The following is a 20,052-nucleotide window of genomic DNA, read 5'->3' as shown; positions in this document are numbered from 1 at the left end:
TTTGGTAAGACAAACCAAAATACAGAGTACATCTTAAATGGGAAACGTTGAACTTACAATCAGAGAATCTCTACAGCATGGAAGCAGGCTATTCAGACCATTGGATGAGCAATGTAGATTCAAAGAGCACCCCCATGGGGACTGACTCCATCCTTGTAACCCCATATTTTCAATGGTTAATCCACCTAGCCTGCACATCCCTGGACACTTTGGGCAATTTAGTATGACCAATGCACTTAAACTGCACATCTTCGGACTGTGGGAGGAAACCCACGCAAACACGGAGAATGCGCAAACTCTGAGACAGTTGCCAGAGGCGGGAATCAAACCCAGATCCCTGCTGCTGCTGCGCAGCAGTGCTAGTCACTGAATCACCATGCCGCCCTAAAGCCATAATCTCAGTGAATGATGGAGTGAGTTCATAGGGCTGAATGACTTATTCTTGTTCCTATTCCTTATGTTTCATTCTTTTGTTCCAGTCAATTTCATCAAGTTTTAGACCAGATGCCATTTTAGCTCATTAAATCAAGTCAGAACAAAATGAAAACAAATTTGGTTTTAACTGAGATGGAGAAGAGTGATTAGTTAGATGATTTTAAGGGGGGTGGAGCTAAAATACAGCTTAAAAATGGAGGATAGACAGCTCAATATACAGGGAAACAAAGTGTTCAGTAAACATAGGGAAGGAGAAAAAGGTAGGTGGTGTGGTTGTACTGAATAGGGAAGACATTTAACTTTTTGAAATTGAGAATGTCCTTTAAGCGCCAATGACAAAATCTGTTTGAATAGAGTCGAGAAGCAAAACGACAATCATTGTAATAATTTAGATATGGTGCAGAAAATCTATGCAGAAATCAGATAACTAGCATGGTGATATTGAGGGATTTTAATTCCTCAAACATCAGTAAAGATAAGGAAGGGATGGAATTTCTGAAGCACGTTCAGGATAAGAATACAACAAGATCTGGACAATATCCAGACTTGGCCTGACAGGTGGCAAGTAATATTCACACCATACAAATGCCAGGCTATGATCATCACCAATAAAGAGACAATCTAATCATTGTCCCTTTGCATTCAGCGGTATTCCCATCACCAAATCTCTCGCTATCAACATCTTGGGGGTTACCAGTGACTAGAAACTTAATTGAACTTGCCACAAACATAGTGGCTACAAAAGCAGGTCAGAGGCTAGGTTTACTGTGGTGAGTAACTCACGTCCTGATTCCCAGAAACTGTCCATAACCTTACAAGGCACAAGTCAGGAGTGTGATGGAATACTCCCCACTTGTTTGGATGGGTGCAGCTCCAACAACACAAGTAGTTTGACACCATTCAGAACAAATCAACCCACTTGACTAGCACTACATCCACAAAAATCCACTCCCAACACTACCGCTGACATTCGGCAGCAGCTATGTGCAATATACCGCAGGGTTCAGTGTTGGAGCCGCAGCTGTTCACATTATATATTAATGATCTGGATGAAGGGACTGGGGGCATTCTAGTGAAGTTTGCCGATGAGGTCGGTGTGGACTTGTTGGGCCGAAGGGCCTGTTTCCACACTATAAGTAATCATAGAAAGCATGGGAACTCAACCATCTGCAAATTTCCCTCCAAGCCATACACTCTCCTGATTTAGAAATATATCGGCATTCCTTCTGTATCAATGGATCAAAGTCCCAGATTTCCATTCCTAACAGCACAGTGGCTGCCCCTACTCATCAAGCACTGCAGCAGTTCAAGAGGCAGCTCACCAACATTTCCTCGAGGGAATTCAGGGTTGGACAACAAATGCTGCTCTATACAGTGACATTCACATCACATGAACGAATATATTTTAAAAAGTAGTTTACACATGCACTCGTGCTGTTATACCCATGGCTCATTTTTAACTTGTACTGTGCCCAAATTACATATGTTTGGTTCAAGGTATCATCATAGTACACATTATATCAAAGGTTTATTTCATTAAACCAACATTGTGGGCACAATGTGCATTTTAAATTTATGATACGTATCCGTGTATATGTTCAATGAATACAGATGAGTTTATTCTGCACATTGTTATTTTTGTAGTATTCACATCAGTTATATAGATTGATAAATTTTTGATGTCACAAGGAATTAAGGGCTACGGGGAGAATGCGGGTAAGTGGAGTTGAAATGCCCATCAGCCATGATTGAATGGCGGAGTGGACTCGATGGGCCGAATGGCCTTACTTCCGCTCCTATGTCTTATGGTCTACACACAAGATGCATTGTAGAAATTCCTCAAAATCCTTTTTCAGCACCTTCTAAATCCATGACCACACATGGGAAAACCACCACCTTCAAGTTTCCGTGCAAGCCACTCAATATCCTGTTTTGGAAATGGATCACTATTCCTTCACTGTCACTGAGTCAAAATCCTGGAATTCCCTCACTACTGGCACTGTGGATCAACCTATAGCAGGTGGACTGCAGCAGTTCAACAAGGCAGCTCACCACCATCTTCTCAAATGGCAACTAGAGACAGGCAGTAAATGCTAGCCAGTCAGCAATGCACACAACGAACAAATGAATGAAAAAAAGGAGAACTTTCCTTGACCAGTAAATTCCCACAAGAGGCATTACTGGATCTGGTGAAAACAAGTTGGGCCAAGTGGAACTGAGTGAACAAGGGGAACACTGGGTAAGAGTGAGATTTAGGATTGCATTTTGCTGTTCTCCATTGCTATCTCTTATACAACTTCTAACTTGAAAGACTAATCTGAATGGGATGAGAAAAGACTTAGCCAAGCTAAAATGGAAGCAGTGACTGAAAATAGAAATAGTAAAGGAGCAATGAGTTATCTTTAAAGAGAAGGTGGTTCAGATACAGGTTAGATATATTCCAGCAATGGTGAAAGGTCAGGGAACCAAAGCTAGCACTCTTTTGGACCTAAAATGGCTGCAGTAGTCACCTGACCACAGATTGAAGCAAGCATCATGAGACTCTTGAAATAAACAAAACCATCAGCACTAACATTTTTAACTGAAGACATCAAAATCAGACATCTGAGTTAGAAGCAAGAAATTTGTATCGCCGTTTTAATTTTACATGTTGGGACATTTTTTAAAACGTACCTACCGGGCTAATTAGCCAGTTTAGAAAGACAAAGGAGCCAAACTCAAGAACACACACTGAATTATATTTCAACAACTGTTTCTGAACAGCCGAAATAACATGGATTGGCAACAGCAAGGGCTAAAAGTTTCTCTTACATCCTTTTATTAGACAGTGTTCAATGAAAAAAACATATTAGAGATGTAACCATTCACTGAGAAGTCAAAGATATCTAGAAACTTGGCCACTGTTGAGTAAAACCAGTCAACAATTAAACAACTATGGTCTCATATTTGAGCACCTCAAGGACCTCTAGTAGTTTTAAGCTGCATAACCTCTATTCTCTCTCTCTCTCTCTCTCTCTCACAGTATTACACATGCGCCCCTTTAAACTGTGCTTATGTGTATTTTATCAAACCCATTGCCCGGTGAACATAGAATCCAGCCCCATGACTTTGAAGAGGACTTGAGATTTCTATACAATCTTGGTGCTTGTTTCAGAGAATAATGCAGTTGTTCAGAGACAGCAACTGAGCTGTGACTAATATTTCTAACTGGCAGTAGCACCTGTAGCTCCAGCACAACAAGGAATATCTAAATTGTCCTGCAATGATTCACAAAAAACAAATTTCCACTTCCTCCATAATACAAATTTATTTTCACTAAAATAGTTTTCCAAATCTTGTAGCTTTTAGTGTGAAACTCTTTCAATACACTAATACATCTGCCTAACTTAAACATAAAGAGTTGTTTCCACTCCTGATCATGTAACTAGTGTAGCAAAGGTTGTGTCATGAACTTTATGATTCACTAAATAAAAAAAAACACTAGCTGAAGGTTACTTGAGATAATGACTTGTTGGCAGGGGCTTTATATACCAACCTGAGATCTCACTTTGGATGGGGATGGCCTCAGGGACTAACAAATACTAAAACAAACTGCACCACAAGTAAAGCATGAACAACAGGCAAGGTTCTCACGCTGGGTGTACAAAACATCTCTCGGGCTCTTTCAAATCTTCCAAAATGCACAACCTACAGATGAGTGGCTTTCCCTCCCTGAATTCAGAGCTCTCTGCAAAAGTAAAAGAAAAAGGGGAATGCTAGCTCGTTTGGTTCTCAAAAAAAAAAATCAGCATCCGAACTCTCAATTTCATTTGAAGGCTTCCTAAACTTCACCACTCAACCCTCTACTTATCCCACATCCCCTTTCCATGCATCCTCAGATCCCCATGTCACCATAACCTCATGCCCCCCATAATCATTCACATGGTGGGTCAGGTACGTTTTGGCACCGCCCTTTTGGCGCCGATCATTTGGCCCCGCCGTTTTGGCTCTAAACTGTTTGGTACTCATTACTTTGGCGCTGAGCTGTTTTGGCGCCAATTCAGAATAAAAGTCTTGTTTGGTTAAAGAGGAGAGGATGACAAACGACCCGACGTAATTTTCTCAACTAGCAAGAGTTGATAGTCAAAGTTGTAATGACCCGCTGTAGATTCAAATCTCATTTTGTAATCATTTTCTCATTTAACAATTGTTAATAGTCATCTACTGCCTTGATGATACTTAAGCCCTTCTGTCTTCACATTGGAAAGCTGTAATACAATTTTCTTTCTATTTTCTTGTAGAGCCCATACCAGAAATGGTTGAAAACATTCTAAGCAAGAGAGACAAACCAAAAGTTTCACACAACAGTTATCTATATGTATTGGCGCCAAAACAGCTCAGCGCCAAAGTAATGAGCGCCAAAACAGTTCAGCCAAAACAGCAGGGCCAAATGATCAGTGCCAAAAGGGCGGCACCAAATAGTCCCATTCCGTCACACAGTATCCATTATGTACAATCCTTAAGAGCCATGCAGTATCCCAGCAAATTTATGGAAAATCAAAGTGAAACTGATGACAATCTATAAATTCCCAATCCATAAACTTGTACTTGATACTCCAAAAATAAAAGACACTCCTACAGAAAAAAAAGTTTAATCCCTGAAATGAACATTAAGTTGTTTAACCAAAGAGTGTGTACTCAAAAGACAACTGTAAGAAATAGGAACAGGAGTAGACCATTCAGATCTTTGAATGTGCTCCATCACTGAGTAGGATCCTGGCTGATCTGACATGCTTCACATCCACTTTCCTGCCTTTTCCCTGTAACCCTTAATAGCCTGAATGAAAAGAAACCAATGGCAGATTATGTCACATCAATCACCCACTTGGCAGAGTTGTCAATAGATTACCGGCTGAGTTCAGGCTATTCACAGATTTTGGAACTCAGTTAAGTATTCCTAATAGCAACAGCTATCAGAACAGATCACAACAATTCCAGCCAATGAAACTGACAAACCAGATGCTGTATCATTTACAGTTCAAAGCAGTTCAATGGACTAGAGTCAGTGGTTAGATTAAAAATAAAAAGACCTGCTGTTAAACAAAGTAAAAGATACCTGGACATTTAAATCTCAGCACACTTATCTACAGTTTTGAATGTATTATGGCACTTTCTTCATTAGGAATAATGCTGCAATGCACATCATTACTTACAAAATACTGGTCACTGTAATGGCCAAGTTCAATAAAAGAAAAATACCATGGATACTAGAAATCTGAAACAAACAGAGTGAATGAGGGAGAAACTCAGGCAGCATCTATGGAGACAGAAACAGAATTAACATTTTGAGGCCAGTATGACTTCTTCAGATAAGTTTTAAATCCCTCTGTTTTCCCAATGAGCAAAGATCCTTTCTGGAGCAATGTTTCAAATAAGTCAACCCTTAGTCTTCTAAACTTCAAGCCTATTCTGTCCAAACTTTCCTCAAAAAGACAACTTGCCCATTCCATGTATTCATTGTAAATTATCACAGAACTGCTTCTAACACATTATATCCTTCCTTGCTTTTATATTAAACTCCCCTTGCAATAAACGATAGCATTCTATTATTTTTCCTAATTAATTGCAGTACCTGCATGTTAAACGTGAGATTCTAGAACTAGAAAATCCAGATTCCTCTGTATCTCAACAGTTGTGAGATCTCTGACCATTAGGATAATATGCTTGTTTTTATTATTCTAATTTCTCCCTCCTTATTAATCTTTTAGTGTTTCTTTCCTTTACTAATTTTCTGACAGGCCACCAATTTCTGCACAATTATATGCTTTTTTTGTTAAGTTTCACATCATATTTAACTTTTTTAACTAACTACATTTAATGGGACCTCCCTTTGGAATTTTTCTTTCCCATTGAAATGCATGTATTCTGTGTATGATGAAATAATCCCCATCTGCTTTGGAACTCTATTGACCTATCCCTTAACCTAATTTGCCAGTTTACTTTATCTCGCTCAGTTTTTGTGCCCAAATAATTGCTTTATTTTGAACTTAAAATACTGGTCCTGAACCCCCTCTTCTCTCCATCAAACCGAATATAAAATGCAATTGTATTTGTGACCTAGAGGAACCTTCACCATGAAAACAATTAATCCCATCTTGTTGTACAAACTAGAACTAACAGCCATGGCTAACCCACCCAATTGGCACATCCCTGGATGCTACTGGACAATTTTATTTGTGAAAGCATGGCCAGTCCACCTAACCTGCACATTTTTGGATTGTGGAAGGAAACCAGAGCACCCAGGGTAATCCTACACAGACAGCAAGAACATGCAAACTCCACCCAGACAGTCGTCCAAGGCTGGAATCGTACCCATTCCCTGGCACTGTGAGGCAGCAATATTAACCACTGTACAATTGTGCCACCCATATTCTGGCATAGAATAAACAAATTAGCCATCAACTGAGTGAAACAGGGAGGCTGCTCATTAACATGGAGTAAGCCAGGAAATCAGTTATCCATGGTACAATATGCTTCAATAATATTTAAAAAGAAAGAGAATAGTGAAAGTGAATGTTGGCCCCTTAGAGGATGAAAATGGCAAGGTAATAATGAGAAACTCAAATGGCAAATGCACCAAACCAACATTTTGTCTTTGGTTTCAAAGTGAAAGATAGTAATTTTTTCCCAAAAACTGCAGTTACTACAGAGGAACTTTGTGAAATTACTATAACTAGGGAGAAGTATTAAGTAAATTGATGAGATTAAAGACAAAAAAAAAATGCAGATGTTGGAATCCAAGGTAAAGAAGCAGGAGAATTGAAGAACCCACCAAGTCAGGCAGCATCAGGTTTGGGAGAAGTCGACGTTTTGAGTGTAACTGTTCTTCTGGACTCAGACCGGATTAAAAGGCATTTTCTGGATTAGTGGTGCTGGAACAGCACAGCAGTTCAGACAGCATCCGAGGGGCAGTAAAATCGACGTTTCTGGCAAAAGCCCTTCATCAGGAATAAAGGCAAAGAGCCTGAAGGGTGGAGAGATAAATGAGGGGATTGATGCCCTGGGGTTGAAGTGTTCCGAGGCAGAAGATGAGGCATTCTTCCTCCAGGCGTCTGGTGGTGAGGGAGTGGCGGTGAAGGAGGCCCAGGACCTCCATGTCCTCGGCAGAGTGGGAAGGGGAGTTGAAATGTTGGGCCACAGGGTGGAGTGGTTGATTGGTGCGGGTGTCCCGGAGATGTTCCCTAAAGCGCTCTGCTAGGAGGCGCCTAGTCTCCCCAATGTAGAGGAGACCGCATCAGAAGCAACGGATACAATAAATGATATTGGTGGCAGGTAAAACTTTGATGGATGTGGAAGGCTCCGGTAAGTCCCCAGGGCCTGATAGCTTGCACCCTGGGGTATCAAAGGAACTGGCAGCAGAGATAGTGGATGGATTCGTTATGATATTTTAAAATTCCCTGGATTCTGAAAAGGTACCTGTGGATTGGAAAATGCTAATGTGACACTCTTATTTAGAAAAAAATATAGCCAAAAGGTAGGAAACCACAGACACACAGTTTGTTCTATGTAGTGGCAAAGTTGCTGAAATCAACCATAAAGGAGGAGATAACTGAACACTTGGAAATACAAAGCTCAATTCATCAGAGACAGCACAGTTTCAGTTTCACGAAGAGCAAGTTGTGCTTGAGAAACTTTGAGGATACAACCAGCAAGGTAGATCATAGTGATCTGATGGATACGGAATATCTAGACTTTGAGAAGGCATTTGACAACTTGTTCCATAAACATTGATCCCAGGAGATTGGGTTAGAGCTTGGCTTGGACAGAGGACTGGTTGGCTGACAGAAAGCAAGGAGTTGGCTACTTCTCTGGATGGCGAACTGTAACTAGTAGGATGCTGCAAGGTTCAGTTCTCAGACCTCATCTGCTTACAATCTATATAAATGATCTACAAACAGGGAAAGAGTGTAAAATTCAACATTTGCAATGATACTAAAATAGGTGGGGAAAACAGGCTGAAGTGAGGAGTTAAAAAGTTTACAAATGGATAAAGTAAAGACAAATGGAATCTTGGCATTTACTGAAAAAGGACCAGATTATAAGAGTAAAGCAGTGTTGTTACAATTATATAGAGTGGTGGTGAGACCACATTTGGAATACTGTGTCCAGCTTTGGTCTCCTTACATGAGGAAGGATATGGTGGGAGTGGAGGTTCACCCAGTTGTTTCCAGGGAGGAAAGGTCTACCGTACGAGGAGCGCTTGAATAGCTTCGGCTTGTATTCCCTGGAGTTTCGGCAGAATGAGGGGGTATCTGATTGAAGCATATAAAATGCTAAAAGGGGATCGATAAGATGGAACAGAGGTCCCCCTTGTAGGACAGTCTCAAACAAGAGGTCAGAGATATAGAATGTGAGGAGGAAGGTTTAAAACTGAGGCAAGGAGAAACTACTTCAGAGTGCAGTGAAGCAGAATCAATCAACAGATTCAATAGATACTTTTCTGATCAAAAATGGGATAAAGGGCTGTGTGGAGCAGGCAGGAAAGTGGAGTTGAGACCAGGATAGGATCAGCCGTGATGGTGTTATAGACAATAATAGACAATAGGTGCAGGAGTAGTCCATTCTGCCCTTCGAGTCTGTTAAATGGAGGAGCGGGCTTGAAGGGTTGAATTGCCTATTCCCGCTTCTAATTCCTTCATTGTATGTAACATGAGAAGTGAGTGGGATTAGACAAGTTGGTTCATGATGGAATGGGTTAAATATCTAATTTCAATACTGTAAATGTAACGATTCTAACTCAAGATTATTCAATGGTGCAATGGTTGGAACCTTTCCTCTCAACAAGGAATTTAGGAAGCCAGTTACAAACATATCACACTTTAAAAATAGACTAAATAAAAAGTGTTTCAGTTTAGATGCATGTTTCCATTCACAAACATCCATGCCTCTTGAAAGTAACCTTCATTCTCAAGACCCTGCTTGTTCATTCATTCATTATACTTACTTCAGACCAGGGACATCCAGAAGATTGGTCAGTCCTGTCCAATTAATTTCAAGCAACTGGTGATTAAAAACAAAGAATTATTTTCAGTGTATAATTTTCAAAAAGTGCCAAAAGGCTGCAAATTAGATTGAAAATGTAAGCCACTAAATTCATCGGATGTTAATATGTGACTACCTAATTCAATAGGCATTCAATTCCTTCCATTGTTATTTTAACATAGGTATTTATCTTGTTTGTGTGAAACGTTGATAAGGTAATGAATCCTGAGAAATATAAATCAGCAATTTTGTTGAAGTGTTTCATATATCATATACTGAACAATACGGAATACAGAGGTTTAGGTTTACCATTCTGAATGATTTAATTATCATAATACATGCTTCCATGCCAGTTATCATTAATTATGATCTAATTACTGTAAGGTTTAAAAAAAGATAGTTACTTACTAGTAAACAAAGAAACAGTACTTATTAAGTACAAATTACAATTTAAATAGATTGAGAACCTAAACAAGTAATGGTGTCAAAAAGACTTCAAAAGGTTAATTACATTTTCAATTTGTTTCAATTTATTGTTTTTAATCAAAGATTGCAAATCATCAATAAATTTTACATTTGCAAGTGTTGCTTGCATGTGATTTATATAGGAATGTATGTCAGATTTTGACCTAATAGCCTGTGTGTTTTAGATGGGGTGTATGACAGGTTTAATGATTAACTTGTCAGCATTTCTGGAACCATGTTTTGTTAAAACCAGTATTTGAGAGAGTTAGTGTGAGATAATGGGAATTTGTTAAACATTCAGTGCAAACAGATAGAGTAAATATTGAATATTAGCTTGCTTTCAATATAGAAGGATCAGGAACGGTTTCTTTTATGCCTAAGGGAAAAACCAACAGCTTGGAAAGGTAGATATCCTAGTTGAAGTTTATTGTAAAAAAAACTTCCCCTGGAGAAAAGGAGTTAGTTCTGAAAAGTTCGGAAATAGGTTGTGTCAGTGTAATGGTATTAATTTAAAAGTTCCAGCCCAGAAGTTTGGTTGAAATCCTGAAGGAGTTATTTGAAGCGGAGAAAGCCTAAGCTCAATTTTGTGACCAATTAAGGCAGAGGCTTCCAAACTCCGAAAACCAGGAACTGAAATAAATTATGTTAAACCTATACATCTGCTCGAGAAACAAATGCTTTAAGTACTCTAAAATGTTGTTGTTGGGATAGATGGGACTGTTGTTTTGAAATCTTTCAAATTGTGTCATATGTAAATATGTTGGTTTATTCTATTTTATCTTCATTTCTTTTATGTAATCAACTTCTAACTTGCTTTTAATCTGCAGCATTGCGTACTTGCGTTTCAGTGAAAGATGACCTCCTTAAGTTAAGAAAGAGAAAGCCAGATTTCAGTCTGGGATTTGACTGGGTTAGCTGGACTAACATACTATTGGGATTTCTATTAATGTGCTATGAAGGTCAGTGTTAAGGTCTGACATTATGGTACAGTAATTACAATGAACTGAGTCTCCGTTTCATCGATGGCTGGTGTAATTACTGACATAGCATGTCACTCCTGTTACATATCACTTAAGAGCTGTGAAAGATTTAAAGAGAACCATTTCACATCAAGGACAATACCTGAGAAGCTTGCTTTATTTAAATCCAGCTTTGGTTAAATTGCTCATCAACTCCTAAATTTATGTATTTGCATGAAGTCAGTCAAGGTGACTGTCTCCAGTCATGTTTCAGCGAGTGAACACAAAAGCATCAATAACAATGCTGGGCAGATGTTCACAAAGGTGCACAGTTCAAAACAGTAAAGCAGACAACTGCTGGTGGTACCAGCACTTTTCAGTTAATATAAAACAAAATGATGGTATTGCTTCATTTCGGTGTCGCGTTTTACAATGCTTTTACTGTCCATAATCCACTGGTATGTAGCGAACAATATTCATGCTCAGCGATCAGCATTTTCCAAGCTGCTACAACTACTTTCTGTTCTCACTCAAAACAGCACACAGATGTCTGCTTTTCATTGTTTAGGGTGTGAAGCAGAATTTTTTTTTGTCTTTGAATTGCCACTGAACTGAAAGCAGCAGTACAGAAAAAAATGGATCACAGCAGCTCGCAAACTGATGCTCTCCAGGCCCTGTCATGACATAATGTAGCAATAAGTGAGCTCATTGATGCAGTTAACCAAGCTAGCACAATTAACAAAGAAAAAGTAGTAGAATAATATTATTATTCCAAAAGTGGGTGCAGAATTGATTTTAAAACATTGTCTCTCAACTACTTTAAACTCAGTGGAGGTGGGGTGATCTCATTTTTAGGGGCCTCAACCATCTGCAATCAAGAGTCAATGAATTTTAGTAAATTAAACATGTTTTAAACGAACATTCAAAATTGTGAGCACAAATACAAGTATTCAGAAATTCTCTTGAACATTTAAAAAAAAATCTTATGGGCCACCTCAAATCAACAAAGCAAGAAGTTTTATCACTGAGGAAAATTCTCAACCTGTGGTGGGATGCATTTCAACAAACTGGTTATCCTATTTGCTGCATAACTGGACATAACATGGACATGTTTAATAGCAAATAAAAATTGTTATGTTCTTAAAACAGCTTTTATAACTAGATAGGACAGAGTATGATCAACATTACCTTACCAATCCTTTTTATACAACTAACGAAATGAAAATAGTAATGACAGAACGATTGATTTATATAATTTTATTATGTAAGAAATGAGAAGAAATGAAACAATTTACCAACGGTAAGTAAAAGCAAGTACAGATTAAACTCTAATAATATCTGGAAGTAAACAAGTAGCTTCATTGGAAACTTTTATGCAGTCAGCAAACAATTTTTAGGTAGATGTCTGATTTACAGGCTGTCAGACAAAGTTATGGTTGTTAGTTGCAACAATTACTCAGATTTTATTGTGGCAATGACAGCAAAATTAGCAATCACAGTCAGCAGTGTCTGGACTCCATACGCATGCAGAATTTTGACAAATACACATATTGCCATCAGTGATGCTATGCTTCTCCAGAGATTGCTGGAGCACCCCCTGACGACAATCAACAGAAATCAAAAGAATGAATATGAGCTCCCACTCTAAATGTTATGGTTTTTGTAAAAATCTTTGAAAAAGCTGTGGAATGCGGTTTAACTAGGTTTTTAACTGCTGGCCCAACTCGATCCATGCTAAATACCTCAAAAATCTACTACTACTAGCAATTTTTGAGAAGCCTTGGTCATGTGGCATACAAACTAATGGTTTCAGCCCAATATGTCCACAATGATAGAGAGACATTTTGATTTAAATAATTTTTATTGTTCAGACATGTTATTATGTACGCCTAAAGCAGGTAGAATTTGAACCGGAGTTTCCTGGCTCAGAGGTAGGGACACCACTATCGCACCTCAAGAACCCCAGTGGAAGGACAGTAAATTATTTTTCTAATCAACCAGTTCAGATGTTTTATGCATCTCTGGAGCAAGGGGGGCTTGAACCCAAATCTTTTGGCCCTGGGGGGGGGGATTTATTTATTTGATTAATTTATTGTCACATGTATTTTGTTAAAAAATACAGTGAAAAGTGCTGTATCGTGTTGCCACTCTCCAGCACCATCTTAAAATACAGAAAAATATGTTATGAACCAGGCAAGACCCCCCCAAACCATTTTAAGAAGGTACCACAGACCCTAGACTTTTATATTTTTAGGTACATGTAAAGTGGAAATTCCAAGAGTGATGCAGCTGGTCAAATCACTCAGCTTGAAACAAAACAGAATTAATTTATCACTACGGATGAAACACAAACAAAAGAAAACAGAAGTTAAAATAACTTACTTAAAAACTCAATCACAGAGGAAGTGATTGAGGCTAGGACAATTGCAATATTTAAAAGGCATCTGGATGGGTATATGAATAGGAACGGTTTGGAGGGATATGGGCCTGGTGCTGACAGGTGGGACGAGATTGGGTTGGGACTTCTGGTCAGCACGGACGAGTTGGACCGAAGGGTCTGTTCCAGTGCTGTACATCTCTATGACTCGAAATCGCAACTTAATGAAGCTGTTCCAATTCCTGCAACCTCCCATAAACACACCTCTTGACAAATGGTAAATTCAAACACAGGTTCTTACAGGCAAGGAAGATTTCAGAGAGAAAGCTCAGGCAAGATCCCTGTTGAAGCATGGAAACTCTTTTCACTGTATCTGCTTCTCCTGGTCCCCAGCGGTTTTGACTGCTTGCTAAAAACAGACCAAACTAGAAAAGAAAATCTGAACAAGGAGGACTGGCCATTCCCCAGCCATTGTTTTCAAGTAGCTATTTCCAGACATATTGGAATCTCTGCCTTGACGGCCCCTTGAAAAAAGAAACAAAGACAACATAACGTTGTGAAAGGGGCAGCGTCATCACAAATAAACTAAAAAAAAGAAACATCAAGGCAGAAAATAAGAAATGAAGAAAGTGTTCAACTTTATAATCCTTCTTAAGTGCTGCATCATGGGTTATGGGCCTGGTGGCCAGGTATGAATTCCTGCTAGAAGGAAGATTCCCAATCTCTGACACCCTGACAAACTCGCTTCGGCTGCTGCCTCCATGAATCTACGCTGGACGCGGATGCTGCCAGGAACCCAAAGTCGCCTGCAGCGCAGCAGCCAAGGGTCAGCATAAGGACCACCTTGTCAGAAGCCGCCAAGAATCCAAACTTGCCTCCGATGCTGCCATCACCATCTGTGCTACTATGCCCACTTACTGCCGATGAAGAATGCTCCCTCCGCAACAGAGTTCATTTAAGAGGTAAGTAAAATAAAAGAGAAAAGAGGAAAAAAGAAAAGCAGATGCGCCCCGGCTCAGAAGCCTTACTTCACTGCCATCATACCAGAAGATGACTATCCCACAAAAGTCCTTTTTGAAGGACATTAAATGCTTAGCTTCCTAATATCTTGCATCTGAATGCTTAAATGTGATTAGCTACTACCAACTTGCTAACATAACTGCTGCATAAACGTTATTAGACTTTGCTGTGTCGACAGCTTTCTTTGAGGTCTGTAGTGTGCATCCTTCCTTTCCCACTAAATTTGGGGGTATATGCGAAGACGTGACTGTGAAAAATAAAGCAATGTTTTCCTGCTTCCCCAGACCAAAATCAGCTTAGTAATCCAATCTTATAATGCTACACATTTGAAAATAGTAGAAAAGAAAGCTGTTCTTTGTAGAATTCTTGCATTTCATTGGAAATGACAGAAGCTAATGGAGTTCCACCGATTGTAATTTGGAAAGCAAGCCACTCAGATCTAAAAGAAGTTCAAGAATGATACATTGTATAAGCACAATGTTTTGACCAGGTGAAGAGTGGTGAATTGGTTAACTTTTTTTTTAAAAAAAACCCCTTTAGTTGGTCACAACTAAAACTTCTTGAAAGGAAGTGAGAGTAATTTTCTACTCATTAAATCAGTGAAAAATATTAACGTGTGATATTAAACATACACAAAAACACAAGTATAAATTTTAAAAAGGGAGAATGATTAGTGCACAAAAGAAAATCAAGTATAGCAATTAAAGGAATCCCCAGAATCCTCCAAGTGTTGAATTTTAACCAGAGGCTGGGGTTGTTTAATTGATGTCATGTGTCTTGCAGTGGTTAAATTTTGAAGAAATTCCAGTGTCCTTGATGAATGATTGTTTATCCTATTTGTTGCTCTATGGAACAAAAAATGTCTAGTGTTGCGACAGAAGATGAAAATCACTCAAGGAAGACTAAAAAGACCAAGATACCACAACTTCCAATTTTTAGCAAATAATCGAAAAGTGGCAGAAATACAAAGTATCCTTTACGTCAAATTGGTATTCGGCTCACTGACTGAACTCTAGACAGCAGAGGTTCGGTAACAATCCTAGCAAAAATCACAGGTCAGTAGAAGCTTTCGGGTGGTGGTACTTTTTGTGGTCAACAATGAAATTAAACACGACAGTTATTTAAAAATGTAAAACTGAAGTTGAGTGGCTCTTATGTATTGTTTGCAGAATTAAAAGCCCTGTGAAATTGTTCTCAATTAGCCAACTAATGGTCTTAATTACCTTCCTAGGAGAAAGTGAGGATTGCATTTCTTATGCTCGAAACATCCATTCTCCTGCTCGTCAGATGCTGCCAGAGCAGCCGTGCTTTTCTAGCACTACACTCTCGACCCTCAAATTACCTTCCTACCCTACCTATAGGCAATGTCCTCCCACCATGTCGGCTGTCATTGTGATAATCTGGATATAGCATGAAAACTTTAGGTTTCCTATCTGACAAATTCCATACCTGCATTTTGTGCCCTCCAACCCACTTCCCCCTTAGAATCCAATCCCAGCAGGCCCAGAAAATTCTGACCAATATCTTGGGATTACAACATCATGGAAAAAATGTCAAAGAACATAAAATCTCATCATTAACATTTACAGTTCAAGTAAAAGCATTGACTTGATCATTACGTAAAGAAATGGGCAACTGGAAGTATGTTATTTTTATCAGCCAGCTTCTTCCTTCACGGTCACAAAGTTATTGGCAATAATAAAGACCAAAAGCTATTTAAAACCTCTAGCAAACATGACAAAAGCAATTAACTTCTGCGACTCAATTTCCTTTAATAAATGGACTTGGGATAATTACCAAAAAAAATCCTTGAATAATTAATACATGATTTCCTCTCACAGAGCCAATCATCAGAATGTTAACCGAAAACATTAAGATTGGTACCTCTCCCCATAAATGCTGCCTACCTTGTTAATATTCCAGGGGTTAAACTTTAGATCAAAGTTTTGATGAAAAATATATTTAATAGTGAATTAATTTTTCATCTATAAAGTGAACCAGCAGCTTTCTTTGAAATGTTATAACTCATTCCAAGCACATTATGACACGCTTATCTCCTTCCTTTGTTACAAATCAAACAACCTATCAAGGTATGTGTAGTAAAGAGGTGATTATAAACAAAATCAAAATTGTCCATCTAGTGAAAAGGACCAAGGGAAAGGGTGGGTGGCTTGGTGGTGGTGTTGACTTCAAAAAAGCGAAGTAAATTAAAAAACAGATAAGTGCAATGAAAATGTAGGATATTTGACAACATAGCATTACGAAAGTAAACGGTGTAGAAAATCAAGTGAATGTCAGTATTGCATATGTGCCTTGCTATTGACAGAGCTCATTTTTAAAGCACTCTATATACCACGTGGATATAATGTTGTGGCGCTGTCAGACAGTTAGTCTGCTTGAGGTCTGCAAATTGCACACACCACAGAAATCAGTTGGTTTGCTGTAGCATCAGCTAAATTAACCCACATAGTTAACCACTGATGAGCAATTGATTATGAGATTATAACATGACTTGGTGAACACGAACAGAAAATACTATGCTAATGAGAAGTTCCATGCTTAAATAGTCAGCAAACAAGTTAACTTACAGGTGAAACACATGGTTGGTCATCTTAAATTATGCACATGTGCATGACATGACACTCAGTGTCTTTGTTAGAGTGGAGAGTTTTGAAAACCTAATTTGATCATTAAGCAGAGAAATTACTATTGAGAAGCCAGTTTAATTCACTTTAGAAAGACAAGAGATCAGAGTGCATGCTGGATTGGCAGCAAGCAAAGGAAGGCCAAAAAATATCAGAATTTCCACAAAATACAGTAGTTTATCTTGGGAGTTGCACACCTTCTAACAGAATTTAAAATACTCTAACAGTGTAAAAAGCCTTCAGATTTGGGTAGATCTAATTCAGAAAAGCAAATCATTAAGCTTTGCATAGCAATTGGTGTGGCTGAGTGGTTTGGTCTGCTGCCTCACAGCACCAGAGAAGTACATCTCGACCTTGTAGTTCATCTTACTTTTCTTCTTTCTCTTCCAGCATTTAATTCAGATTTTATGACTTGAGCGGAGATATACACTAAATACTGTATCATCTCAGAGGTGGTATCCTTACCTTCAGATTTACCAGAGATAGTTGATCAGCCTTTTCGTCTTTTTCACTTTATGACAGAAGCAAGTGAAGTCTTTTGTTCTTTTTTTTTCCGTTCTGCACATGTTTCTTGAATGGTATGCTTCAGTTTTTGTTGTCTCTGATTAACTTTTAAGTGATCATTTACAGAATATAGAGATTGTTGGCTGGCCAACATTTATTGACCATCCCTTGTTGCCCTTGAGAAGGTGATGGTGACTTGTCTTTTTGAACTGTTTCATTCCATTGGTGCATCCACAATGCCATTTGGGAGGGATTTCCAGGATTTTGATGTAGATTGACGATGTGAAACACGTGTTTATCACTTTTACTCATTATCTATATCATCAGCTTCTGGTTTGTCCATCATTTTGTGTATGTGCCTCTGATGGGAAAGCAAAAATTTGTTTTTTATTGCAGCTAAAAGATACTCATTTTGCATGGTCTTTCTGAATCAGTGCACAGGTCTCCAGCTTCATCAGCCTTTGTTTTAGTGTGATATGTGCCAGGGACTTTTTCTGCCAGATGTCTTGCACAATTGAAAGCTGGGCACTTCCTTGAAGCATGCAGTATGCTGCATGTTTCACAGGTACTAAAATAAAAACAAAGAGCTCAGATGATGGAGGTCTGAATCAAAAACACAAGTGTTGGAGAAACACTACAGATGCTGCCAGACATGCTGAGTTTCTCCAGCACTTGGTTTTTGTTCCACATGTACTGCTGTGTTTGGATGTTCAAGTGCATCAACTGTATTTGGGACCCATTGACTTCATCGACTTGTGAGGCAGTCTTTGTATGTGCGCCCATTGTGCAGGAGATCTTCCGTATAAGTCTTTAGTTTGACTTGCAAATCTTTCTGGAAAGTATCCAGAGGGGTGGATGCAATTGCCAACTCAGCAATTCTGTTTACCAGCTCCTCATCTGAAAATTCATACAAATCCCATTTCTCTGCATCTGCTTGGTTTGTGAATTCTGGAGGCTTCTGCCTCAGTTGCATGCATTCCTGTCACTGAACCTAGAGTTTCATCTGCTGCTGAATTAGTCTTCTAATGTGATCCATATGCTTTGGGTTCTTTTAGCTCTTTAGCTGTTAGTCCTATTTGTTAAGTATCTATGGACTTTTAGAAGAATCCCGACAGAGTGGAAACAGGCCTTTCGGCTCAACAAGTCCACAATGACACTCCGAAGAGTATCCCACCCAAGGCTATTCCCCTACCCCAGTACTCTACATTTCCCCTGTCTAATGTACCTAGCCTTCACATCCCTGAATACTGTGGGCAATTTAGTATGGTCAATTCACCTAACCTGCACATCTTTGGACTGTGGGAGGAAACTGGAGCACCTAGAGGAAACCCACAGAGACACTGGGAGAATGTGCAAACTCCACACTTTTGCTCGAGACTGGAATCAAACTCAGGTCAAGTGTATTTTGCAGTGAGAAATACAGTGAAAAGCTTTCATATGTTGCCACAATATTGTAGTATCTTGATAGTTTAAGAAAAAGAGAAATATTAAGATATAGATTAGATTAGATTAATTACAGTGTGGAAACAGGCCCTTTGGCCCAACAAGTCTACACCTACCCGCTGAAGCGTAACCCACCCAGACCCATTCACCTACATTTACCCCTTCACCTAACAGTACGGGCAATTTAGCGTGGCCAAATCAGGATCAACTGCATCAGCAAACTGAATAATACAAAAGCATGGAGAAATGCTCTCATATATTCCCAAAGCTTACTGTGGTTAACCTAGCATGTCATTATGATCCTTGGCATAAAATATGCACTTCAACATGGATCCATACATGCAAAAGTAGTGGTAAGTAAAGCTTTCGGGAATTATAAATTATAATAAGTCATATCTCAGACACAATAATGCTTCTATACAAGCCTAGTTCAATGCTGTATGCTTTGCATAACAGTAAAATAAATATTAATTTGAACACAGAAGGATGAACAAATGAAAGACAACAGCTTCATTTTAGAACACCAAAGTTAGCCGATGCATTTTTCACGAGAAATGTGGGGTTAAATCTGGCTTTGATGTTAAAAAAAAGGAGATAGATTGGTGCTGCCAAATTAAATTCACTTGAAATAAATCACACAAATAAAATCTTACAGGAGTTTATTTTCTGGCATGGATTAGTGCAAAGAATTAAGAATTTTAATTAAAGATTTTAAAATTACAAGTTTTTAAAATAGTGATGGTAAAGGATAGACCAGATCTAAAAGTTAAAGTTCTAAATTGGAGAAAGGCCAATTTTAATGGTATTAGGCAAGAACTTTTGAAAGCTGATTGGAGGCAAATGTTCGCAGGTAAAAGGGACGGCTAGAAAATGGGAAGCCTTCAGAAATGAGATAACGAGAATCCAGAGAAAGTATATTCCTGTCAGGGTGAAAGGGAAGGCTGGTAGGTATAGGGAATGCTGGATGACTAAAGAAATTGAGGATTTGGTTAAGAAAAAGAAGGAAGCATATGTCAGGTACAGACAGGATAGATCCTTAGAAGAGTAGAAAGAAAGTAGGAGTATACTTAAGAGGGAAATCAGGAGGGCAAAACGGGGACATGAGATAGCTTTGGCAAATAGAATTAAGAAGAATCCAAAGAGTTCTTACAAATACATTAAGGACAAAAGGGTAACTAGGGAG

At 38.8% G+C, this 20,052-nt stretch overlaps 1 protein-coding gene across 4 annotated transcripts in view; it reads right to left on the bottom strand.

Moving 5' to 3' along the window:
- esyt2b (extended synaptotagmin-like protein 2b) overlaps positions 1 to 20,052 on the bottom strand; it is a 223,357-nt gene that overhangs the window by 71,383 nt on the left and 131,922 nt on the right. For all 4 annotated transcript variants that reach the window (XM_043690689.1, XM_043690690.1, XM_043690691.1 and 1 more), the window contains exon 7: positions 9,419 to 9,474. In XM_043690689.1, coding sequence (XP_043546624.1) covers positions 9,419 to 9,474 — 56 coding nt within the window. The remainder of the gene's footprint in view (positions 1 to 9,418; positions 9,475 to 20,052) is intronic.

This window comes from Chiloscyllium plagiosum, chromosome 5 (genome assembly GCF_004010195.1).
Source record: "Chiloscyllium plagiosum isolate BGI_BamShark_2017 chromosome 5, ASM401019v2, whole genome shotgun sequence".
In the NCBI taxonomy this organism is placed as follows: Eukaryota; Metazoa; Chordata; class Chondrichthyes; order Orectolobiformes; family Hemiscylliidae; genus Chiloscyllium; species Chiloscyllium plagiosum.
Note: the sequence above shows the minus strand (reverse complement) of the source record. Positions and strands in the feature narration are given on the sequence as shown.